Raw genomic sequence first — 25703 nt, 5'->3', positions numbered from 1 at the left:
TGGTTTTAACCAACTTTTCCTGATACCACAACATAAAATCCAGTGTAACCAACTTTATGTGAGAGAAGACCAACAATGCTTTCCTTCACGAAGGGACTGAAAATCTGCTCAGTTTATGGGAATATGGATGGAGCTAAATACAGAAAGAAAAGCTGGAAAAGACTTTGTCAGAGGTTATTCTGACCATGCAGCCCAACCTCCAATCAAACGGTTTAAAGCACATTCATGTGTTAGAATGGCCCAGTCAAAGTCCAGAAGCAGATCCAATTAAAAATCGGAAGCAAACTGATTTTCACAGATGCTTTACTCACTCTGACCAAAACTGAGGTTGATCATTTTAGTGTGTAGCTCTGCCCTAACACATCTACAGCTCACAGTTTTTTGTACTCTTTCATGTGTGTCTATCACACGAAATGTCACAAAAACACATTGAATCTTTCGGCTGCAATGTGACAAAATGTGAAAAAGGTTTAAGAGAAATTGACACTTTTGCAGGTAACAACCACTCGCTCTGACACTTTATGCAGCGAGAAGGCCAGATGTGGCAGCCTTGAAGTGATGCTAATGAGTAGCAGACGACCACCTGGGGTTAAATGAAGTAGTCATAGAGCAGCTTGTGTGACTGACCTCCTTAATGCAGGGAGAGGTTAATGTTTCCTGTGGAGACAAAACAACTTCAACAACCAGAGAAAAGGCTGGGAGGAGAAACTATTGCAAACAATGAGGTGTTTTTCATCCACAAGCAAACGATTCAATGCACGCGCCGAGTGTGTGGCCAGTTTAGGACGGGAGTGTGACTTCGCCGGAGACGGCGCTTTTCTCTTTACTACTCTGCTTTGTCTGCGGCCGAAGACAATCCCGGCTTTATATGGTCAAGAGGAGCATCAGATGACGTCCGGCGTCAGAAAGGTTTACGTTGGTCTGGGCTTTGTTGATAGTTGCTGTTGCCTGCTTCACATATTTGATGGGACACAAAGGGGGTAAAAAAGGGACATTGTGAGGCTAATAGGTAGTCAGAGAACTGTTATCATTTCACAAGAAGGGAAGTGAATGTGAAATTAAAATCCAGTGTAGGAAGCAAAAGTTTGTCTGTGAAGCCTTTTGTGAATAAGGGAACTGAATGAGTTTAGAGAAGATCCAGTTTTATTATGACTGTTTGCCATTTAGAGAGCCGTAAAGAGAAGTTACAAAAGAAGTACCAAAATTACACATTTAATGATGAAAGACACTGTTTTCTACAGAAAACGCACAGAGTAGATGTGTCATTATTAATCTATTTCCTCAGCTCTGCTGCAGAGAAGAAGGAGCAGAAGTTCAGTAAATCTGACCAATTCTCATTTACCTTCCTAAAGAGATTTCTGATTTTTCCAATTCTAAACAATCATGTGACAAGACAACAAATATTAAGTCTAAGTTCAAGATGCAAAATTGCGATTTTTGATTTTTTTTGCATAAAAAGTTCAAAATGACTTTGATTCAACCTCAATTTCTTGCAGCCACAACTTCAACAGTACTAATCTCTATCCTCGTGTTACGTATCAATTACAGATTAAACTTTGAGGAAAGCACATGTATCAAAAAAACATCCTTATTTATGTCTGAGTGGACTGGGCTTTTAATAACAGTATCGTTAAGAGAACACAATGGAGACAACAAAACATAAAATGTTCTGCAGAAATAATAAAAAACATATGTATATACTTTTTAAGTCTACAATTTCCTAGAGATAAACAACTAAAACTTAACTTGGCCCCCTTCAGTGTCAACTACACCAGCATGCTAGACTTTTTTATGCTTTCTTCCAAAAAACTTATGCAAAATTTTTTCTCAAAGATGCCAAAAAAAAATAAATAAGAAATCCTGCAGCCCTACAAGGAAAAAGCCATTTTCAGCAGAATATTATATAGTGGATATAAAAAGCCTACACACCCAGGTTAAAATGTGGTTTCATTGTTACACGCTCATTTTAAATTGGAGTTAAAGTTCCTCTGATGGACCTCAAATAAAGTAAAACTCTTCTAGTGGGCATTGCCTAACATTTCCTACATCATATCTCAGTGAAAGCAATGGTTTGCAGAAACCTTAATGAGCATCAGAGGGATCACAGTGTCAAAAAGGTATCAGTCAGGAGAAGGTACAAACTTTCTCCAAAATGTGAGAAACACAACGGAGCATAGGGAAGACAAACGTCATCAAAAGTTATGATGAAAATAAGAAAACTGATCCTGTTTCTCTTCAGTTGGACTTGGGGCGTTAGTCAAAATGGAAAAAAAAACTTATGAGCGTTTCCAAATACCAGAGAAGGTTTCTTTTTAGCAGAAAACTTCAAGTTTCTGCTAAAACGCTGAGGAAGAAAAGAAACTTTGGGACGATGACTCAAATTTTGTGCATTCTTTGTGTTAGGAAGTCAGATTTTTCAGGTTTGTAGTTGGAAAAAAAAAGCAAATATAAACGACTAGGAAATACAGAACTCAGTGAGGAACTTTTAGTTTGGTTTTCAACATGACTGAGTGCATTTAGACTGTGGTGAAAATTGCTAGCATTAACTGTTGCCACTTCACATATTTGTCCCTGGTTTAAGGAACGACACATAATGCCGTAAAGTATCTACTTGTTACCATGTCCCTTTTGTGTTACAAGGCACGAATTGTAGAGATGTATTTTGTAAATAGGAGTTAGCAACTCAACAGGTAGCAAATCCCAAAACTAGCAAAAGTGATCAGTCAGAAAAGGAGAACATTATTCAGATGCAGAGATGCAACACTCAGGTTGAGGAAGCTGTTAAAACTACGAGTGGTGCACATAAAAACAACAGGTTTTTATGAAAATGATCACAGTTCAAAATGGAGGGATGCCTTTCCTGGAAGAAGAATAACGTTTTGAATGGGTCCAGTCTGTGCTCAGACGTGCAACCACAGTATTTTAGTTTGTAAATCCACCTCTCTAAGCTCTCTAAAATACTTCTGATTTTCAGTTAAGTAATAACTGGAAGTAACATTGGTTACGAAAAACCTGTCATGTCAATAGGTGTGTCGACTTTTTATATGCCGTGCATATAACATTAAAACAACAATTATTGCAGTTCAAAAGGTGTGCTTTTACACATGGATAAACGGTGAAATCTATTCAACAAAGTCCGATTTTAAACTGTTAAGTCTTCAGGTTCCAAAAAAAAAAAAAAACTGAGCAGTCTCTGCGAAGAAGAGCTCTGTCTCGACAAAGCAAAGGCTTCCTGTCTCTTGTTGCAAAGTGAAATCCCACAAGAGTTTTTGGTCCGGATGTTTGAAAGAAAAAAAAAAAAAAGGAGAGCAGCTTTGATCGTTCTCTGCATCCTGGGTTCAATTTTCCCATGAGGGGGGAGAACGTGTGTAAAGTTATGCAAAAATGGCGAGTTTTGCTCAAAGTCAACATCCTTCAGATCAAATTTTGTCAGATCCGGGTGAACCAGCTTTCATGAAGTGGTAAGTGTTTGTGGTTTTTGTGTCTGCCACATCAACTCATCCGATTTCTGCATCACTGATCCAAGACAGACCCATTCCATCTCACAAGGCTGCACCAAAGCAGCTAAACATAGCGGTCGTTTTCTGGCAGGAAGCTGCTGAGGGTGAGATTATCCCCAATTTCCTCGTCGCTGTCTCCTCCCGCAGGGTACACCAGGACTCCGTTGCTCACCGGATTGCGCTGCCTTGTGTAGGTGTGACTCCTATCAGGCAGCAGAGAGGAGATGCACATCATCTCTGTGTCCTGCTGACGTTTCCTAACTTTGTATTTTCTATCTGACAGTTTGATGCAAAGGACAATGGTGGAAACTATGAAGACGGTGGCCACAATGGCCAAGACGGCGATAACTATGAGGCACTGCTTCTCCACGCTCCTGATGGAGCAGGGCGGAACCTTGCTGCTTGACGAGTCCTTTGATGGTTCGCAGGGAGGTTTTGTAGTCGATGGAGTCGAGTGTGTTGTTGACCCAACGATGTGAGGAATAAGAGCCCCAGCTGGGCTGGTAGAGTTGGCGGTGGTGTTGGCATAATCTGTTGAAGTGGAAACTGGTCCAGGCGATGTAGATTTGAAGTCAGTGGTGCCGGAAACAGAAGACGGTTTCGATGAGAGCTCGGTGCTGGTGGACTTAATGGTTCCTGAGGTAGGAACTGAAGTTGTGGGACCACTGGAGGTGGAAGTGCTTTGAGTAGAGTTATCCATAGAGGTGGAGGAAGGTACCTCTGGTCTGAATCCAGTAACGGATGTTGAATTTTGAGTAGAAATAAATGAGGCTGAAGTAGTCGCAGGATGTGTTGCAGGAGCAGTCGTGTTAGTAAAACTCGAGGCAGATGTGTGGGGGAGATGGTCTGTTGTCTGATTTACTGCTTCTGCTGTTGTTGAACGGTACGACGGCTGCACTTCACTCGTAGCTGTCGTCATGGCGGTGGACGGATGTAGTCCACTTCCGGTCGACGCGACTTCGGTAGAAGTGTGCGCATGGCCTGTGGTGTTTGACGAGGAAATTTGTTCTTTACTTGTAGCAGTGACGTTGGCAGTGGGAGATTTAGCTCCACCACTCGCTGTGGTCACTGCAGCAGAAGTTTCTTCTCTTCCAGCTGTGATTGTTTGACTGACAGACGGAGGTTTGCTTGTGCTTGTCGTCAGCCCTGCAGGGAAGGTCTGTGCAGTTGCATTTGTCGTCTTTACAGGAACTACATCCTTGGTCGTCACCTTTTCTGTGGGGGCGAGAGGTTTGGAATGGCTGACTGCTACTTCAGCGGTAGTCAAACCAAGCCGTCTGCTCTCGCTTTTACTTGTGTTTCTGTCGCCGTCCTTATGGTCCGCTGTGGGTGACGCTGCCTCCGTCGCACGAGCAGCAGCATCTGTAGGTTTTGCTGGATGCGGGGTTGCAGGCTGCAACGTGCTTGCGTATGCAGTGATCCGCTGGTTGGCTGTGATGTCTGGTGGAACAGTGGTGTTCGTGTTGCTGTTTTCTGGCGCTGAACTCGTCGTCGACTCCACAGGAAGCAACGCACACACTCCCCACAGCAGCACAGCACATATCTTCACGCTGGAGGGCATGGTTGTTGAATATGAGATCTGAAATCACAGAAAAAAAAAAATCATTTTGAAAGCATTGCCTGTATTAAAGAGACATAAAGTGACGGTGAATTTGTACGCTTTTCTTGAATTTCCTGTAAACTAGGGTTATATATATGTATGCTCACCGCTGACATGTGGACATGTTCTATTTATAAACAGAGTAACAAATTTGTTAAAAATATTTATATTTTTGTCACTGCGGTCAAGGTCCTGCCACAACTCTGGCTTTGTAGATGGAGAATAGGTTGGTATCAAGAATAGACGATAGATTTTCAGTTTCTTATTTTTTAGCGATAAGCCTTGCCTAGCTAGCTTCCACCTCTGTAGCCGAGGCTGGGGAATTTGGAGGTGGTCTTGCTTCAACATGACTCAATCCAGTTTGTCAATAAAGCAAAACAGACACTCAGTATGAAGCGGCCACTGCCATGCTTGACAGTTTTCAGCTTTGAAACTCTCTGCCTGACTTGTCCAAACATTCCTCTTGTAATACGACTAAAAAGCTCAATGTTTGGGTCTTTTCGCCGTGAAACCTTTCACCAGGATGCATGTTCTTCTTGTCTTCATTGTAGGTGAAAATTTCCATCCAGCTTTGACTTTGAAGCACGGACTCATTTATTGGTCTGTGTTCTCTCAGCTCATGTTGCCGTGGGCAGTGACGCTACAGCATCCTCCAGATACTAATAGCTTTGAGACTCATTAACTGCATGATTAGTCCTGATGATTTCCACCGATTATCTATTATCTGAGGCTCATAGTTTGGGCCACATGGTTGAAATCTGGACATAATTGGGCATTCTGACAGGAAAAACTAGTTCCAATCGAGATTCTGCATTTACGTAGATCCCAACAGTATTAAACAAAAAAAGAGATGAACCAACATAAATGAAGTTTACAAATTCTGAGTGGCTAAATAACCAGACAAGATGATGCTGAGACCTAGTTCCAGGCTTCAGAAAGTGTTTATCCTCTAAAAACTGCTAAGATGTGTGTGTAATCATACACATTGCAATAAAAACAGCTCAAATGCATCCTAACCCCCCAAAAAATTAATAAATCCACACAAATGATGAGTGTATAAACTTCCCACTGCGATGTTGACAAGGGGAAAACTGTATGTGTCATTTGTATGCCGGTAACTTCTTACATATAATGAAACGATCATGTTCCTTTACCACACCCTTTGCTTCATTCTCACCAGAAAAACACTAAAAACTTCAGGAAATATCAGTGTTTTGAAACACTCAAACAGCGTTATCTGTTTTTAAAGAACTGCCACTGTGTCACAGTGGTAAAAAAAAAAAAGAGAAAAAAAAAAGGTGAAGTTGAGGAACATGTCATTACATTTTACTAACAAACTCCATTACATTCAGGTAAAATAGGTGTTTAAAACTATCTTAACAAAGTGTTTCCAGAATCACCTGCTCGTGCCTTACCTCGGTATTGGACGAATTTGATGTTAGATCCAATAAAAATGTTCACCTCAGCTCATTTCAGGCTCTCATTGCGCACATCCTCGTTGCACTGATATGGCAACTGTTGCTCTGCTTGATGACAGAAACAGGAAACGAAGAAAAAAAAAAAACATGACGGTATATCACACTTTTAGACGACTTAGATATGATGAGACACTTCCTTCTGAAATCCATATCTTTACGCATTCACTAAAAGGAGCACTTGCAGTTTTAAAGAAATAACGACCGTTTCATTTAACCCCACCACCAATATTAATTTGTATCTACTGAGATGGGATGAAACTCACCTGACAGATGCAAGGCAGAGCAGAGCTCAGATTCGTTGCTGCGGAGCGTCCTTAGCATGTCTAGTGTACTGGCTTGTTTAAAATAGCAGGAAGTGCTCAGTTCTGTAAAACACTCAGATGCTTGTCGCATGTCAACCCTTGATCACATTTCTGCCTCACATTTAAAGCTGCAGGTCATGTGAGAGAAAAGCTGTAAATGAGAGATTTCAAGGGACTGAGAGGTAACCGCAGGGACTGAGGATCAGTCATATGAGGACATCATTGTTTTCTTAGTATGTGTGTGTGTTTTTCCCCTGAATAAAGCAGTGGAGTCAACTGAAACTCCCTTTTATCAGTCAGAAGTCTTCATGCTGAGATAACGCTGCGGTCAGATGACTGGTGACAGTGGCCGAACTGTAAGAGACTGGTGCATAATTTCATGCTTGGCCTTCTACATTAGAGATCCGAGTGGAAACAGACTCGTCCATCTAATGTGGAAACCGTAACTGTCACTTCCTGTACTGACTCACACTGACATGCGGTTTTGCACAACGTTCAAGACACATATACACTCAGCCTGTTTTTGTTTAAGGGTTACCAAGAAGAAGTGACGAAAAGATACAAATGTAATGGAAAGGCTGGGAAAAAAAAATGTTTGCGTCCAGGCCTGTTTATTTACTGGTAAATAAATAGACAGACTCAACCTCTTCCTGTGGTTTATTACTCGTCTTTTTCTTGCTTCTTCCTCCTGCGTTGACCCACCTGAATCCAAATAGCAGAAGTTCTCCTTTTACCCACTTTTTGGCTTTTAGTTATGGGCTTCTTAAGTACACCCACGCTCTAATGTTAAATGCCAGCAGAGGAAAAGAAAAGTAGAACTGAGTGCGCATGAAACCATATAATCTTTTCTTACTGACCAAGATCGAATCTGACTAAACTTTTCAGGTCAGTTAGTGTTACGAAAATCCTTCCTATTTGCTAGATGGCACAATAACGAGAGACAGTTATTACCTAGCGATGGGGCTAAAACCGAGGCCCAGCACATTTGGTCAGCTGGTTTTATTGTATGTGCTGTACAATGGCTGCTGGAAGTATTTTGTTGTTGACCGTCTATCCAGAAACTACTTGCTGCATTCTTGTTGACTGTGTAGGAGGCTCTACTTCTGCTTTTCAAACACATGTTTGCAGCCGTTTTCACATGCGAGTGTAAACGTGGAGTCGGGTGGGCGTGGCCAGCATCAGCTTATTTGGATTTAAAGTGACATGACGCATTAAAAACCTCATTGTGAAAGGAACTCAAAAAAGGCACAACTGACCAGACTGAAATTACATCATCTGAGAATGACTTTGTGCAAAAAACAAACAAACAACAAATACACCATAGACCTATCCTAACCTGCTCAAGGAAGCATAATAGTACATTTTACAACAGTTTTTGTAGTTGAAATGCATGAGATTTTTCAGTCAGATTACAAATGCTTATCTGATAACAGAAGTGAAATAGAGGAAATGTAAAATTGTTGATGGATCAGATCAGATTGTATTAAATAAAGAGGAAAAGAAGCAGCGTTTTAATGTGTAAAATTTTTTATTATGTGCACAGAACTGTCTGTCAGAGGTTCAGTAAAACACGGGCTGCGAGTGGTCCCTTCCCAATGCCAATACGCACCGGAGAGGGCAACTTTCGTCTGACCCTTAACAGTGACAAGAGGCACCACAACATTTTCACAACATTTACAGCAGGAAGATGTTACACCCACCCACCCTCCACCTCCATGTTTGGACCCCAATGGTAAATTTTAAAAGCCCCAGAAGAACAGGAGAAAATTGTTTTAGGATCTCTTCCACATTCATATTCTGACCGATGCCAACGAGGAAACTGCGGGGAAGAAAACAGTCCGACAGCATTTTGTTTTAAAAATAATCCAGCTTTGACTTGTACTGTTCCACCAGGTTGTGACTGGAATGTACAACAGGAGGAGAAAAAAAACAAAACAAAAACATAAAAGCAGTGCATGAAATGGCACACAATTCATATTTGGCAACACAATGAGAACAATGGAAATACTGATGCTACAGTTGTTGAGCAGTAAATACAACCTTCACGTGAGAATGCTTCACCACATCTTAAAAAATAAAAACAGTTAAGACTTTCTTTAACAAAAATGTCTTTTCTTCGGATGTGAACATGAGCTTTGAAAGTTTTTGCCTGTCCTCTGTGAGCGGGTCGGGGCAGAGTGTGAAATGGGAGGACCGATGAGCGAAAATAAAAGTTCGTCTTGGAATGTGGGCTTGGTTTCAACGGAATGGGACGGAAACCAAGCTCGGTGAAGCCGAATCTTTAAAAACTGGCCGCAGCTGACTCCGAAAGAAAACAGCAATCCTGGCAAGGGTCTCTGCGTCTTACATGGCAACCTTGGAGACCTGATCTTCGAGTCGGGCGATCCGGCGGTCCTGGAGGATGACGCGGTCCCTGAGTGACTTGAACTCTCGGAGTACCTCTTCCAGTTTGTCTTCCATTTTCTGGAAAAGAAAAAAAAACAAAGAACGAAGAGAAATATTGAATATTTGGAACCAGGGGAGGAATAATTTGGATCGTGAGCAGAAAAAAAACAACATCTGTTCATCCGGTTTAAGTCAAATGTGATCCAACGGGCAATGGCGTTTATTTTTCCATGCAGCTGTGCTAAATTGAGAGCCAGAAACAAGATTATGTACTGATCCATTATTTTCTTGGATTTTCCAAAATTATGACTGTGAACAAGGAAAAATCCTGCAATCCCATCACACCATCTGTTCACAACAACAGTCAATATTCAATAAATGTTGATAAAAATTGTATTTTCTGCAAACACTTACAACAGTGGATTGCGGAGAAGCATGTTTCTGGATGGTTGGGATGCTCTCTGCTTTTGTGGCTGGCTTGCTCTCCAGGATGTTCGTCTTGACCACCTTCAGGTCCCGGTTCTTGGTGGAGACGTAGCCGTCTTTGAGCGAGATCAGGATCGGGCCTCCGTTCTTCCCGGCGAACCATTCCTCTGCCTCCAAGGCGGGATCAGGGCCGGCCGTGTCCGGGTACAGGTCGTCCTGGAACAGATCCGACTGGGAGGGGGCACGGCGCGGGGAAAAGGGGGAAATTATTAGGCACCAATAAGGGAAAAGCATACCAGCTCACAGAACATGATGGCTTTAAGCAAACTTACCTTCCGCGGGACTGTCATGATGATTGGTTCACATTTTCTCTCATGTAATTTATAAAACCTGAAGAGATGAGAAATGATAAGAGTTTAATATAAGAGAAAACAAAGTAGTTATTTTAATGACACTTGAATTTTATCAGAAGACAGATTTTTCCGAAGGTACATGGCTGAAGGAGACGTTTCCCTCTGTTTTAAGGATTATTATGAAACAGCAAGGAACCAGCCTTCCCACCAGGAGATTTGTTCTGAGGGTCCTACTTTGGTGTGAAATGTGTGAATAAGTCCAGAACCAAACCAAAAGACTTTGTGAAGATGCTGGCTGAAGCTGATAAGATAATGATGAAAGGATGACCTGACCTGAAACACCACTTAGTGAAGAAGAAGCCATGACTCCAAATACAACATGAAGGACAGATTACTGTTTGGAAATGCTTTCAAAGACAAACATCAGACATGTCCTTTGGTCTGACACAACTAAAATGTTAAGCATATCAGCTATAAGTGTGTCAGTAGATAATAATGGTGAATAAATATATGGATATAGTTATGAATAGAACAACTTTCAGTTTATCTGGCATAAAAACACTATTATTACTATTATTATTATTTATATTGATAACATATAAGCAACATTTACAGTGTGTGACAAAATGACAATAACACTGCTTCTAAATGACTTTAAGGGGATTTCCAGCAGGGTTACTACATATTTCCATTTCAAAACTACATATTTTTCCAGATTTATGCTGCCACTTCAACGCGAACAGAAACATGTTGCAACGTTGACATTTTCATACATCTGGAATCTTGAATTCAGATCTTTTTTATAAAAAGTTTATTTTTGGTCCATTCCTTCACTAACAAGTACTTTTATTTTCATTTTCCATGCACTAGGTGAATACTGATCTACATAAAGAATTGGTTTATCTGGTTCATAATGTAACTTTAAGATGTTTTCCTCATTACTCTCTCCTTCTTTAAGAGGTCAACTGGCCATGTGTTGCCATGGAAACGCACCCATAAACAGTGCAGACTGGTGAGTTTAATCCGCCTCTTTGGGAAAGAAAACACAACAACTGGAGGAAAGACTGATGACTGAGTGGTTTTGGGTTTAGTTTTTGAATTACGTTGTTAAAGTAAACTGGGAATTTGTAAATGTTTGTCTTCTAGAGATTTATCGTAGTTAATAGAGTTTGGCTTCACCCATTATAGCAGTGGATTTAATGGTCTAGAAGGAAATCTATGTCCATATGTCAAAAATGTATGTTTATGAAAAATCTATATAAAGATTTTGAGCTCTGCCACTTTGTGTGTGATTTTTCTTTTTAGTTTGCATTTCTGCTGCTCCAGCCACATTAAAGACAAAAGCTTTTCATTTTGTCCTCAAACCTTAATCCAGTTTAACATATATACTGAAAATTTCTTATTAAATATTTGTACAATATTTTTTAAAAATATTTTAACAAGCATAAAAAAAAGAAAAACAATCAGATATATTTAAAACTAATAACTCCAGGGCTGATGTGGATGGAACAAAATGTAATACCAAAAGAACATTTGATTAAAATTTGTCTTCATAAACCTTTTGAAGAAAATTGCCTTTTGTGTTTAAGCAAACAGAGAGCATGAAAAAAAATTAGGAAATGCAAAACCTTTTCCATATTCTGCTTCATATTTTCCATATTTATCCAGACATCCAGAAATTTAATTCCTCAGATTATTCCAGCATGAATTAAGTTTGTAAAGCTGCATCTGAATAAACCACTGGACGTCTAAAAGAAAGTCCTTTGCAGAATCATGATGGTGTTTGTTATAGTAAAGTCAAACACCACATTTCTATGAAAATAACCCAACCAACTGTCAACCGCGGTGTTAATAATTTGGGTTTATACGTTTGCCTGACAGAATACAATTTATTGAAATTATTAATGCTTTTAAGCCTGGAGCAGATTTGGGTTTAGACTCATTGCCTTTACATTTTGCTTTATTGTTTAAAAAAAAAAAAAAAAGTACTATTACGATTTTGCTTCATTTAGACATAAAGAAGCAAAAAGGAGTGAACTTCTTAAAAAAAACTATATATATATATATATATATATATATATATATATATATATATATAAAAACAGTAATGTCTGAATACCTTGCTATTTCACATTTGTTGACATCCAGGCCTCTCTTGGGCATGTAGCCCATGCCTCTCTGCGGCTCCTTTGTTGAAAAGGTGTTGAGGTAATGAACAAACGGCGCCTCGTCAGTGATCTCAAAGTACCGAATGCTGCTGTCTCCCTGCAGGTACAGAATGTGTAAACCTTTCAATTTAACATTTGAAAATAATAATAAAAAAAACCCTTTAGTCTCAACTACCTTTCCACACAGGTAGACTATGCTAGTGTCTGGATCGTAGAATGGCAGCAGAACTCCATTACTGGAGTCCATCTCTTGGACACATATGGGCTCATCCATGTTGTCCTGCAAACACAAAATTATACATTTAAAGGGGCGGTGCAGTTTAGATAAACTTTTATTGGTATGATTTAGGATTATATTAATTAAAAATGGGGGGCAAAAAAATCAGAGCATGTGCTCTATCAGGAAATGTTACTTGGTATTCATCGCCCTCTGCTGGAAAGGAGTTGCACAGCAGAAACTTTGGCATGATTGGAAAAAATAGGAAATGTTCAATGTTTCAGATATTTAGATATTGTGTATTATATTGAAACTAATCATCTGACTGGTCTGTATTTAAACAGCTGTGCAGATTAACAATTCATCTGACCAGAAAAATATTATCATTTTAGTTTCATTAATACTAAAAATACTGATGCAATTATATATATATGCCTTGAAAAATTATTTAGAAATGTAATTATGTATTTAATGAATTATTTCAACATTAAAATAACATAAATGTCAGAATTTCTTTGCTGTATTCACTTCTAACTTGATTAAAGTGTTGCCCAATAAAAGTAGTTATTTAACGGCTTATTTATGTTTTTGATTCTCTCGTTGCTTTCTAAATTAGGGCTGCTAAAAATAATTTCAGTTTGACGATTATTCGGTTGGTTATTTTGATGATTAATTGATTAATCAGATATAAACAATTTGGACATTCTGCAGATTTTCTATTTAATCCTCCTTTATACAACACAAGAAATGCATTAAATGTCCTCTTCATACATCGATTGGCTTTTTTTTTTTTTTAGTTTATACGCTTCAGTTAACAATTAATCGTTTACTAAATTTGTTGACAATTACTTCAATAATTGATTCAGCACAATTAACCCGATTGTTTCAGTCCTATTGTAAATCACTAGTGACGTCAGGATGTAAAGATTTGGCTTTATGATTTGGGTAGAGACTACATTTTAGAGTCAAGAGGACCAAACGATGAACACATACAGATTTCCACAGGGCCAGCTGACGCTCGCTCATGCGGCTGAATCCAGTGGTGAAAATGTTTCCGTCTGCTAAAAAGATGGCTCTCATGGGTCGAGCTCCCTCGTGGGCTTTATCCTTCTCCTAAAAGCAGAGTCACACCAGTCAGGTTGTAAAACCGCGGTACTAGATGCGTATTTATCGGGGAGACGTTAATCTCTGATCTAGCACCTTTTACTTACCGCCACTATCTTCTTTTTACGCGGGTCGATGATGCGGACCTTTTTGTCCTTGCAGGCGGTGCACAGCAGGCTGCCGTTGCGACTCCAGCTGACGCTAAAGATGACATCCGGGTGCATGTCGTCCAGGCTGATCATGGCCTCTCCCGTCCCCACGTTCCAGATGACCACCTGGTTGTCACAGCCTGGAACGGAAGCGGGTTTATTCTCAGCAGTCCGACAGGAGCCGTTCGTATGAAAAACTGTTATGTTCTTGGTTTTATTTTGATTTGAGGAGTTCAATCCGAACTCACCGGCACTGAGGAGAACATTGCGAGCTGTGGGATGCCAGGACACGATGCCGACCCTTTTGGAGTGGCCCTCCAACACGACCACAGGCTCCGACAGCGCAGCATCCAGTCCGTTCTCAGGGATCTGCCACACCTGCATGGAATGAAGGGAAATTCGGAACCACAGAAATAACATCACAGAATCATATTTGTACTTTGCTATAAAGCAAACATTGAATGAGTGTTAGAACATATAGATGAGGCCTTGCCATGACTGTGCAATCCTCCGAGCCGCTTGCAATGACGTGATCATTATGTGGACACCAGTCGATGTCCAACACTGGGCCCGTGTGACCACAAACTGTCGGGTACGGCTTGTCTATACGGCCAGTCTAAGAGACAGAGAAACGGGTTTATCATTCATGATTGATACAATTCAGTTCAGTTCATAGAGGGAGAGCCAAATCACAACACAAGTCATCTCAAGACGCTTAAAAAAACAAAGCAAGCCAATCATGCATAATTTCTGACATGGTGCTAGCAGGTTGGTGTACAGAACAGAAATGTGCAGGTGTCTTCTTTCAGCCTGCTGGTTTGCAGTGTGCAGCAATAGCTGGAGGGCAGGATGATTGTGTTCCTCAATGCTGGAGAAAACTCCAATCACTATGACACTTTCTCTAGGTTCTTATTAAAAGTTCTTGGAACTGTAAAACAACGTAAAATGTTGTTTGGACACTAAAACTTTTAGTTGTTATTTTATAGTACAGCTCTGGGAAAAATGAAGAGACCATTGCAAAATGATCAGTTCTCTGATCATTTACTTTTTATAGGTATATGTTTAAGTAAAATGAACATTGTTCTTTTATTCAATGAACTGCTGTCAACATGTCTCTGAAATTCCAAGCAAAAATTTCGTATTTATTTGCGGAAAATGAGAAATGGTCAAAATAACGAAAATAAATAAATAAACAAATAAAAAATGCCGTGCTTTCAGACCTCAAATAATGCAAAGGAAACAATTTCATATTCATTTAGAAACAACAATACTAATGTTTTCACTAAGGAAGAGTTCAGAAATCAATATTTGGTGGAATAACCAGGAGGTTTTCAGTGGGGTTCAATGCAGTGGGCTTTCTTTTCCCAGAGCTCAGGTAATTTGCAGTAATAATGCAGATTGTGCAACAATCTTCCTTTGTATTATCCCAAATGCATGCAGAAAAAAGAAAGAAAACATATTTGGTGAAATCTTGACAAAATGTCTATTTTATTAATTTTTCACAGTCTATAAAAAGATTACACATATTTTACACAATTCTCAGTTCTTAAACTTTTCATCATCTACCCTCCAAATGGCTGTAGTAGACGTTTCTGACCCGGTCTGTTCTTTGTTGAAGGAGACAAAATTTCCCAATAAACCAGTTCAAATGGACAATCATAGAATTTAATCAAGTATTAATGTTTCACAAACCAAAGTGAGGTCCTAACCTACACTTTGGGAAACTCTGCTTACTTTAGGAAACACTCCCATCACTGTAGGGTTGATGTAACATTTAGTGACATGTCCAAATTCAAGTTCTACTCAGAATTTAACAGGGTTTTCCTTGGAAGCAAACAAAAATGACTAAAAACACAGAAACCGAACATCAACCTTCTAAAATACACAGCAAAAATCACAAATTGAATACCTTATTTAGAGGAAGAACAAGAAACGCTCCTCCTCCGCTGGCGTCTATGATGATGGCAACAAACTTGGGGTTGACGGCACAGAAGGAGCTGTCCCACGTTACCCTGGATACGCGGATGTCATCGTAACACTGGTCGTTCCTCACAGCCTGACCGAACACGTGACGGAACTTGCTCTGTCGCACAACTCGCCGCGACATTTCTATGGCGAGAAACGAGACAGGGAGGAGCACGGCGAGTCTGAGTCACTCCATCAAAACAAACAGAAGGACGGGATCAAGCGGGTCCAAAAGGAGCTTCTACTGATCCAGCAGCTTTAAAATGGGAGTCATGGCACTGAGGTTGTGTTTATGAATTACATCTGAGTTTAAGCTTTTATGCTCCATCAACATCAGTTTCTGTACAAGACTCATCTCTTCTCCTGACGCTTTTACGTACATCAGTGCAAATTCCCAGACTAAATTCAATGAGGGCATTTGACACGGAGTAAATTTTATTTAAGTGGGTCTGATTAAATCATTATATATATATATATATATATATATATATATATATTTAGTTATATTCCAGTCTGACCAGTGTTCTGTTCTGCTGCCTGAGCTCTCTGACTCTAGTTTATTTTCGGGATCTGCAGAACGGGAAGCAGGGCGAAGGCCCTAAGCCGTCATAACGGACGCTATAATTTTAAGCTGCTGCATCAGTTCCTGTGAATGCAGCACAGATGGGCTGTTAGTTACCGCTGCAGCCGTCACAAAACGATCGCCGTCTTCCATCAACATTAAACAGCGCTTGAGTCAGCTTCGCTCTAAACACAAAGCCCTAGATGCTGTTCATTTCTTCTCAAACACAAGCTAGCAACTGAATCGTTTTTGACATAATTTTCCAATTCGGTGTTTAAATATGTGTAAGGTTCCTAAACGGGCACTCGGGCGATGCATTAGTTGTCTCCTCCCTCAGTTGTGACCAGGTTTGCCATCACAGCAGGCCACCTGCTCCCTCACAGTTGAGAGATTTCTAAAATGGAAAAGCTGACTCACCCCTCTTTGAGCTGAGACTTGGATTTAATCCAGAACCCTCGTCTACAAACCAGACTGCAGAGGTGAACTGTACTTGTATTACCGCCACTGTTGGTGTTGTTCCGATTTAAAGCTGTAATCTGATAAAATAGCTCCGTTGCTTGGAAACTTGATATTTATTTTTGACGGGACTCCAGGATTTTTTTTTTGGACCGCTGTTGTTTCAAAGCCCTTACATGCACATTATACACCCACATAAGTGCCAATTATTTCGTCCGTTTCGACTTTATCTTACGACTGCGACTGTGTGGGTGTGCGCAGACTGACTGGCAGCGTCATTTGCATTGGTCACATCAGGTGTAATACACAGATTTTTTATTATCTTTTATCTAAATGCATTTTGAACTCTTCAAATCATTTTATCTGGACACATCTGTGGTGTGGAAAGCAAATTACCACAAGAAACAAAATTTATTCAAACCCGGGGATGACTCACTCTGTTTTCTGGAAAATATATATAAAAAAAATGTCTTGGTATTTTCACAGGTCATACGACATATGAGAAGTAGCCCACAGCATCACAGATCCTACATTGTACCTAACAGTGGGCATGAGGTTATTTTTCCTCATATTTATCTTTTGGATAATGCCAGAGCCACATGAAGTGCTTCGTGGCATCTGAGTGCAGTCAAAAATTCATAAATCTATAAAAAAAAAATGTTTTACATTTTTCATTTTTATGGGAACCTTAAAAGGTGCCGATAGATTTGGCACCTGGGATTTTGAAAACAAAGACTAAAAAGTTTTGTCTTTTACTCTTTTTCTTATGTTTGTATAAACATGACACATAAAAGCTAATTAAGCAGCAGGGATTTCAGCAGAAGACTGAAGAGTCCTGTCTCCTTCCTGCCACTTCTAATTTAATTCTCCGTTCTGTGACTGATTTTTTTCAAGCGTTAAATGATAAACGTATCAATGCAAAGAGTCAGTAGCAATAAAAATCTTATGCAGAACATCTGTAACCATTAGTATGGTCTGAGAACAGGATGAAAGAGCTGACAAATCTTACAAATCAAAACGCAAGACCTCGACATTTAAGAGACGACGTTGACACATGGCATGTCTAGCCATCCGATCAGAACATCCTGTACGCACAGAGCCCCATTCAACAGCAGCTACCAAGTCTAACACACAAATTTATCACATAGGATGATCTGCAGTAATATACTCTCAAATCTCCAAAGAATAGGATCATGTTTTGAGGTCAAGATGCCCACAAATAGGCATCTTGACCTTTTTGTGACCATCAAAGTAAATTACAATTCAATATCTCTAGGATTGTTTGTATCTATAATTAATCAAACACACTAAATAAACATCATTGATTCTTTCTCCCTTCCAGCATGGTTTATAACCACTGCTGTTCTCAAAAGCACAAAGTGTTTACATCTCTGCTGTTATTTGTTTTTTTCCCTCATGTTGTGTTACACTTTTTTCAATGACCCTACTCAGTCTGCCATTTTTAAGAACTGCACAGTATTTTCATATTCTCTAAATGTGCAATTAGTATGTTATTAGTATTAGAAAGTATGTTATTCTGTTTTTATATTGTTATTTTAGGGTAAATCTACCTAAAAGTCAGATGGACTGGTCTAGTGAGGGAAAATAAAGGTTATTTATATTTCTAAAGCTAGTGGCCTTGATAGTTTTTGATCCTTAATGTCTGTAACCATTTTGCAGTTTCAATTACAATGACCCCCGGGCTCCTCTGGACATTACAGTCAAAAGCAAACAGTGAAAAACCATGCAGAACATGATGCTACCGCTAACAGTGCCACCACAGACACGGCTACTATCACTTTAACTCGGCTTTAGCCTATCACACCACCGGCATGTTGAACATTTGAATTCCGCTTCGTGCTTTCAATGGAAGCTGCGCAGCACGGTGCTGCTGTTAAACAATGGTTACCTAGCAGGCAATGCTAGCAACATTAGCCAATATTCCAATTGAGCTCTACATTAAAAACACGCGTTACATACAAAGGAAATTAAGAAGACAGTTACGCTAGAGTAGTGGTTCAAAATGATGTTGCAAGACATTATCAAGCATCCTTTTTGACGTTGTAAAAGAGAATGCCAATTAAAGCTAGCCGCGCGTGCTAACTTTAGTGCTAGATTAAACAGAGGGTGGACTTTGAAGTTAGCTTCCGATTCGTAGAATGAGGGTCTTTTACAGTTATTTGTGAATATAACTTTAGTTTGCTATAGTAAAAAAACCTAAAATAATAGTCGAACCTGGACTGAACCTACAGATAGCTTAAAACAAGTTTTATGGCTGTTCAAATCTTTACTTTATATGTAAGAATGCAAATAAGTTCAGTATCAATACATTTGTGGATTTACACACCAAGAAATATTTCACAGATAAAAAAAAAAGTGTTTTACACAACTACTTTATGTAGAACAATTCAGTCTATGTATGACTTCTTTAAGAATAGCAGGATTTCGCTTGAGGTAGTTTGTTCCCAAAGTAGGGGCAGGATCTCATTGGGGTTTCCAAATGATAGCTACAAATAAATAAATAAAAATCTGAGAAATGTCACTGTTGAATGGATAAACATAACATATATTATCTACATAAGCAACACAAAATGTTCGTATTTAATAGCAAATCTTTTTAATAGCTTCGTTTGAGAATCTATTAATTTTTTAGGTTTCACAGAAAGAATAAAGGTTGCACATATTGCAGGTTATGTTTTAAACAAACTATAGCCAGTATAGAGTAATTTAATCTATTTTTAAGAGTTAAGACCAATTAAACAGTTTTACATTTTTGACTATAGCCGGTGTAGAGTCCGTAAAAAGAGCGAAACGATCCTTTATACAACTGCATCAAAAGCTGTGAATCGGAAGCTAACTTCAATGTAGTGGCAGCTGGAGGCTGTAACGGGGCTGGTCCCGTCAGCAGACACCGACACAGACGTTTCACCGTTAGGAGGCTGAACAATAGGAGCTGTTAGCTTCATGTGGAACCACTATCCAGACAAACAAGCCATCTTTTACACCTGAAATGTGTTTTCCATCTCAGTTGCCTGTGGGTTAGCAGGCTTGCTAACCGTTAGCTGCGGTGGACCGCTTCCAGCTGACGCAAGTGCAGAAATTTCCACCCAGGATTTTTTTTTTTTTTTGGGTTGCTCCCATTCCCAAACCCATCCAGCGAGCGTCCGCGGATGCTGCAAAGCTCACAGAATAAATGCTAAATTGCACAATGCAAAAAGACACAGTTTAAGTTTCCTTACCTCCTAAAATCTATGCAAGATTTTCCAACGCAAGGAGGGTGAAAAACCAATTTCAACACATGAATGTGGCAGTTTAGGCGCGCCCTTATCCTGCAGGACGGTGCTTCAGTATCCCTTGTCTCCGCTGGAAAAAAATGAGCCCAGTTGCAAGGTTCTTACAGCCCCCTCTCAAGTACTAATAGGTAAAGTGAACCAGGGTTAAAATCTCGTTAAATATAGTGATTAAAAACCACAGCATCTACTGTCCGCTCCTCACCTGCGGAAGACTAGCCGTACTCTATTCTCATCCCGTTATTAAATTCACCAGGATACATTGGGCTACGGCACATGCGCAAACCAAATGCCAGCTCTGATTTCTCAATGATCTGAATGGAAATGGGGATGGGGAGTGTTAGAAAAAAATGCGTCCGTCTGTCCTCCACGTCTTTATAGGATAATTTTATGTTCTTAAGATAAAAAAAATTGAGTTCAAGCTGAACATCTTTCTATTCCCTCATCCCCCTTTACACTACATAGTTTATTGCGACAACTGCTAAAATAAATCACATTTGAAAGAATGCGGTGTTACAGCTGATATCATTAAGCTGATATCACAGCGTCCACTGTGTGGTCCGAGGGCCTTTTTCGGCTATTTGAATGATTTTTTTGTAGCCTTTTAGAACAATAATGCAAATGACCTGGTCAGTGGAAAATAAAATCTTAAAATGTAAAGTTTCAGAATCAACAGAGCGTATTAATCTTATAGGAACCGCTGCTAATTTTAATTTTACAGTAAATAAAACACACAGACTCACAGTAATCACTACACATACACTCACTGTCTTGTTTTTGTTTCTTTTAAGCTGCAGAGTTTATTTAGAAATTCAGTCATAGCTTAATAAATTTAGTTTTGGTCTGTAAATAAGTTTTCTTTTACCTCTTCTAGTCTGATAATGGCATAGCCTGGCAGAAAATTAAATAAATTAGTGTAAAACCTTAGAAGCAGAAGGGATGGTTTACTGCGGTTTCGGGGCACCAAGTTTGGAGTTTAATGAGAGACATGTTTAATAATGTTGAAAATGTGGGAGAGGACATCAGCATTTGTGGATATTTTGGTAAGTAGTTGTGGTTCCTACCTTTCTTTGGAGGTGCTTGGACTTCTGCTGGCCTCTCCTTGGATTTCTTTGGGACATCAAAGGTATTCTTCATTTGGGAAACTTTCAAAGTTGGGTTCTGTTCTGCCAGACACACCTGAACTTTGGGTCCGTCAGGTTTGACTCGACCCTGTTGTCTCTGCATTTGGTTTGTTTCTTTCACGATTTCCGCCACCGGCTTGTAGGACCCCACCTCGCTGCATCTGTCTGTGTCTCTGTTGCTGATGGGATCTGTGAAATCTTTAGTATGCTGGCTCTGGCTGTGTGTATTGACTCTGTGAGTCGGGAGGATTGGTTGTGTTTCCTTTTTTTCTAAAAAAGTATATTTTTGGCTTTCAATTTCATCGTTAGGCGTGACCCCTGGCCTGGAAAGAGTTTCGGTGCAGGTCAGAGTGTGCTGTGGCTTTTCCGTAACAGGAGGAGGTGACCATTTGCGCCTGGATCGTCTCTCTAGGAACATCCGTCTCTGCGTCATGTCCAAGTTTTGAGGCTCTTCCTCTGGAGACAGCTCTGCCATTCGAACACAATATTCATAGTCAATCATATCTCCAAAGCGATCATCCATGTCCCTTAGAGACAGATGGTCCCACAGACCAACGTCAGCTGATAGTCGGCGAAAGTTAGGCGGTACGGCAAACGAGCCCCTTTCGTCCCACAACATGCACATGTCCTGATTAGTTGGTGCACCATATGGGAGATCTTTGTTAAAATGAAACGTGTGTCTCCTCTTGGCCCTGTCCTCTGATCGCAGGTGGTCTTTTACTCTTCTTTGCACATCAGTAGACATTAGCTGTGCAGTTTTAAGCTTTATGAAAGGATTCTTGGGTTTTTTGGGAACAGGAGGAGGTGGACCTTTAGGTCTGGATTTCTCTGCTGGCATGGTGGACAAGGCAGACGGTGCTTCTGGTGGACTTGATGCATCGTCCCCCGGTAAACGATGAGTTACAGGTGGAGGTGTGACGACAGCAGAGAAGCAAACAAGCTCACTTTCCTTCTTCAGGCAAGCGACTTGCATATTTTCATCACAGCTTCCCGCCTGCGACGGAGAAGGCATAGAGTTAGTTTGTTCCAGGGTAAATGAATGACCGTCTTGCAGGCGTGGTTCTCCGGAATTAGATGCTACAGTTTGTGAAAGGTGAGAGCTGGTGACTTGAATGTTATCTCTTTTGGTAGACGGTAATAGGTTGCTCTGGACTCCAGCTTTGGCCCTCTTGGATACAGCCCCAGCAAACCTGTTCTCATGGTTGTGATCAACTTCTTGCCGCTGATCCTTACAGCTGTTTTGCTCCTCCCTCATACGAATGGCAACATTTTGGTCCGTCTCTGCCATTCCCTTACCAGTTGTCTTGGTTTGAGCAGCCCGGGCACAGCTTACTCCTTTTAGCTGACACCTGTTGCCTGTCACTTGAGTCGAATGACGACCCATTTCCGTCTCTAAACTGTCTCCGGCTGAACCCTTAGCACGTGCAATGTCTTTATTCTTCTCTTGAGGAGAAATCCTGGAAGATTGTGAAAGCTTGCCATCAGAACTGTCCTCCTCGTCCCCAGGTCTACTTTGGTGACCTGCGGTGTTGTTTTCCACATCATTTGACATCCAGTTCTCGTCTCTTTCCAGCACTACAAAGTCTTCCTCGTTGGAAAGGTTGCATGCGTTTGTTACACCCTTGCTACTGTCTGTTTCTGAGAAGTTCATATTGTCCTGCTCATCCATCGCTGCAGTCCCCGTCCCGGCTGCAGACCCTGTTTCAGAGCTTTGCTTTTTGTTGGAGATTCGTCCTGTCTCCCTAAAGCTCAGGACCCTTTTTGAGTCCCCAACAGTGTGAGAGTCTGTCTCCCTGCCTGGAACCACCCACTCCCCTCTAGAGTTCAGAAGGTGTTCCTGCTGACTCCCAGTCCTGATTGGCGGCCCGCTTTGGGGGCCTGTACGTGAAGTAACGACAGCCAGCTTCCCTGAGTTGCTGATTACTCTGATCCCACCAATGATCAGATGGGACACAGAGCTGCTGTCCTCCTGATGTCTTCCCTCGTCTTGTCCTGTAACTTCGGAGAGACGCTTGTCTCCGGTTTGCTCGGACCAGTCAGAATTACCCAGGGATTCCTCGTCTTTTTCAGACACCCTCTCCAGCTTCTGCCCCATGACTCCTTTTCTGTAAATGCAAAAGCAAAACACACACATAAAGGATGTATTTTGTCTCTTCCCTGAACGAAGTGAAATTCCACTACAGATTTTTACAGATTATCTTTAATTATCTTGAACCTCTCTCTATTTTTAGATATTCTTCCACTGTTCATAATTGGCTTCCCAAGGCCTCACTATCTTCCTCTCCCTATTCTGTCAGACAGGAATGCTGCAGAGGCTATAATTAAAGCAGGTCTGACTGCTGCCAGTGAGTCAAGAGGCCAAAAAGGAAACAAGATAAGGTTGATAGGAGGTCAGCTGCCAGGTGCCAAGGTCAGATATGATCAAATGATCCCACGCCTGCAGACAAATACGTCAACGAAATAAATACGCCTTTTGTTTTTCTTTGAACCTAAATTACTAAGCTTTGATTTTCTATGAAATAAATTTTTCTACTACAGACACACCTATTCAGTTCTGATGAACCCCACATTGCCAATTACTGCTGTGTTGACAAGGCTTGTTTGTGCCATGCGTGCCTTCCTTCAGACAGTCTGAATGTTTATGATTGTTTTGGTGACGGGAGCTACAGAAAGGTCGCCGGGAATACGTGATTCGAGTCACAAAGGCTCTGACACATGAGGGGAATTGTGGTTTGATGAGCCGGTTTTAGCTGCAGACATGATGGACGGTGCATGAGGGATTATAACAAGGGGAAAACAGCTCAACTGACTTTACGGTCAGGCGCTCTGAGTATTTTTAACTTACAAAGAAAACACTAGACCTAAACAGAAATGATCCCCAAAACAATGCAATACCAGGTAGTTTTGTTGAAATACCACTTAAACTCCATATAAAGTTGATTTAAAATGAACTTTGGGATTAATTCAATTGTCATTTTAGCAAGATTATCCTGCTCTTTTTTTTTTGCTCTGGTTTTAACAGCTAGCATTGAAAGTTTTCCAGTGATTGAACAAAAGTAAATCAAAAGATAAACAAAACACATCTGTGGCTTGTTTTACTGATTTCTAAGCTATAAGAATCTCACTCTTTTTCCATAAGGGATTTATATCTTGCAAGGCTTTTAATGACTTTCTTCCTGCTTCTTCTCTGCAAAGGTCAAAACCTGTGGCACGTCAGGGAGTTCCTGCATGTTGGCAGATTATTCCACCTGAGCTGTGTGTCTCTACAGCTCCCCCAGTTACTTTACGCCTCCAGGTTTTTTCTCTGATTCTTGTCCAGTCTGTAATTTTAAGTGGACGGCAAAATGTCAGTGGGTTTGTGACACTCTTTCCACTTGTGGATGATGGTTGGAACAATGCTTTTTGAGATTTTTATATACCATAATAATTCTGTAATCTTCAACACAACTTCATCCCTGACTTGTCTGGTTTTATCCTTGGCCTGCATTATGCTGTTTGTTCTCTAAAGTTCTCTGAAAAATGTCTAAGACTTTCATAAAGCAGTTGTTTTTACTGTTGTTTTATTTTACATTTAATTTCACTGAAACTTTTGTGGTAATTCAAATAGAGCACACTGAGTTTTTGCTACATGACAATGTCAAAAAGGTCAAAAGGCGCCAACACTTTTGGAAGACAGTGTGGCTTTAATTTTTGCTAGTTAAATATTAGAATAAAGATATAGTATACCAATTGTATTCCCTGTCTTGACAATTATGGAAATGTACTGGATAAGATAAACTCAGAAAAGTTGGATCAGCAAAAGGGACATTTTCTGACCGGAGTGTGGGAGTTCTGCCACATTTTGTTCAACTTAAACTCCTTATATCCCTGTATCAGCTAACATGTTTTTACTGCAGCTCTGTTCATCTGGTGTGTAGGTGACGGCAGTTTAGCAGCTTGACAGATGCGTGCTCTTGCGGCTTTAGTGCATCTGAAGCGTTATTTTGAGATGGATGTGTTAAAATGGCAGCAGTGGGAGGCATCCATGGTATTGGCTTGTGAAATCCCCTCCAGCCCCACTCCTTCTCTGTCTCTACGCCTGTTTCCCATGTTTATGTCTCTCATGCCTTACAGTGCAAGCCAAAAGTTTATAAGAGCCTTGTGACCAAGAGTACCCAAACTATTATCTCCGTCTTAGAAGAGGCCTTGTTTTCCAGTTGCAGAATTGACTCTACTGTCGGTAATAAACTGAAATTCAAATTGTCGGAGGTGATATTCAGATGTCTGATCAAGCCGCACAGTAAAATTTACATGGAGACAAGCGAGACGGGATGTGCTATGATGTAAAGAGCCGCAAAAAGTGTTTACAAAAACTCAAGAAATGTTTTTAATTAAGGTTCAGAGACGTGTTTATGTGTTCATAAACCCTCTGTTTGGATATTTTACACTGATCTGGCCCTGCTGTTTGTTTTATATGACGGCTATTCTATTACGATAGCAAAATAAATCAACCATTAACATTTAAGCCATAAACACATAACACATGCGCATTAAAACTAAAGAAAAACCATTATGTGTCAATAACAGTGAGATAATTTTTCACAAGTTATAACAGTGTTAGCAAAGAGTTTTATCAGCCAGAGGG

The 25703-nt window shown here is 40.3% G+C and overlaps 2 protein-coding genes across 3 annotated transcripts; both read right to left on the bottom strand.

Annotated features, from left to right (window-relative positions):
* Positions 1–1121: 1121 nt before the first annotated feature.
* selplg (selectin P ligand) lies at positions 1122–7124 on the bottom strand. Its single transcript, XM_014969068.2, has 3 exons — positions 6842–7124; positions 6516–6623; positions 1122–5079 (listed from the first exon to the last, which is right to left on the bottom strand). Exon 3 carries the CDS (start codon positions 5059–5061, stop codon positions 3565–3567), a length of 1497 nt encoding a protein of 498 aa, XP_014824554.2. The 5' UTR covers positions 5062–5079; positions 6516–6623; positions 6842–7124; the 3' UTR covers positions 1122–3564.
* Positions 7125–8389: 1265 nt separating this feature from the next.
* On the bottom strand, positions 8390–23178 carry coro1cb (coronin, actin binding protein, 1Cb). Of its 2 annotated transcripts, none has more exons than XM_014969076.2 (11): positions 21020–23178; positions 15592–15791; positions 14176–14298; positions 13931–14060; positions 13641–13822; positions 13423–13542; positions 12388–12492; positions 12164–12309; positions 10024–10081; positions 9680–9922; positions 8390–9343 (listed from the first exon to the last, which is right to left on the bottom strand). In XM_014969076.2, exons 1-11 carry the CDS (start codon positions 23172–23174, stop codon positions 9224–9226), a joined length of 3582 nt encoding a protein of 1193 aa, XP_014824562.2. In that variant the 5' UTR covers positions 23175–23178; the 3' UTR covers positions 8390–9223. The 2 variants fall into 2 exon arrangements, with proteins under 2 accessions (XP_014824562.2, XP_014824569.2); XM_014969083.2 differs by lacking the exon at positions 21020–23178 and adding an exon at positions 19905–20335.
* Positions 23179–25703: the final 2525 nt, after the last annotated feature.

The sequence above is a fragment of the Poecilia mexicana genome, unplaced genomic scaffold (assembly GCF_051168715.1).
Source record: "Poecilia mexicana isolate PSO_F unplaced genomic scaffold, ASM5116871v1 scaffold_12, whole genome shotgun sequence".
Classification (NCBI taxonomy): Eukaryota; Metazoa; Chordata; class Actinopteri; order Cyprinodontiformes; family Poeciliidae; genus Poecilia; species Poecilia mexicana.
The sequence above is the reverse complement of the archived record's forward strand: the minus strand, read 5'-3'. Positions and strand labels throughout refer to the sequence as shown.

What these genes read in the sequence shown, in the direction of transcription:
- selplg (XM_014969068.2), bottom strand. Translation starts at nt 5,061, where the DNA reads ATGCCCTCCAGCGTGAAGATATGTGCTGTGCTGCTGTGGGGAGTGTGT.
- coro1cb (XM_014969076.2), bottom strand. Translation starts at nt 23,174, where the DNA reads ATGGGGCAGAAGCTGGAGAGGGTGTCTGAAAAAGACGAGGAATCCCTG. An exon ending in CAATGTTCTCCTCAGTGCCG is followed by an intron (nt 13,823 to 13,930) that starts GTGAGTTCGGAT and finishes CTTCCGTTCCAG; the next exon opens with GCTGTGACAACCAGGTGGTC. An exon ending in AACAAATGTGAAATAGCAAG is followed by an intron (nt 10,082 to 12,163) that starts GTATTCAGACAT and finishes TCATCTCTTCAG; the next exon opens with GTTTTATAAATTACATGAGA.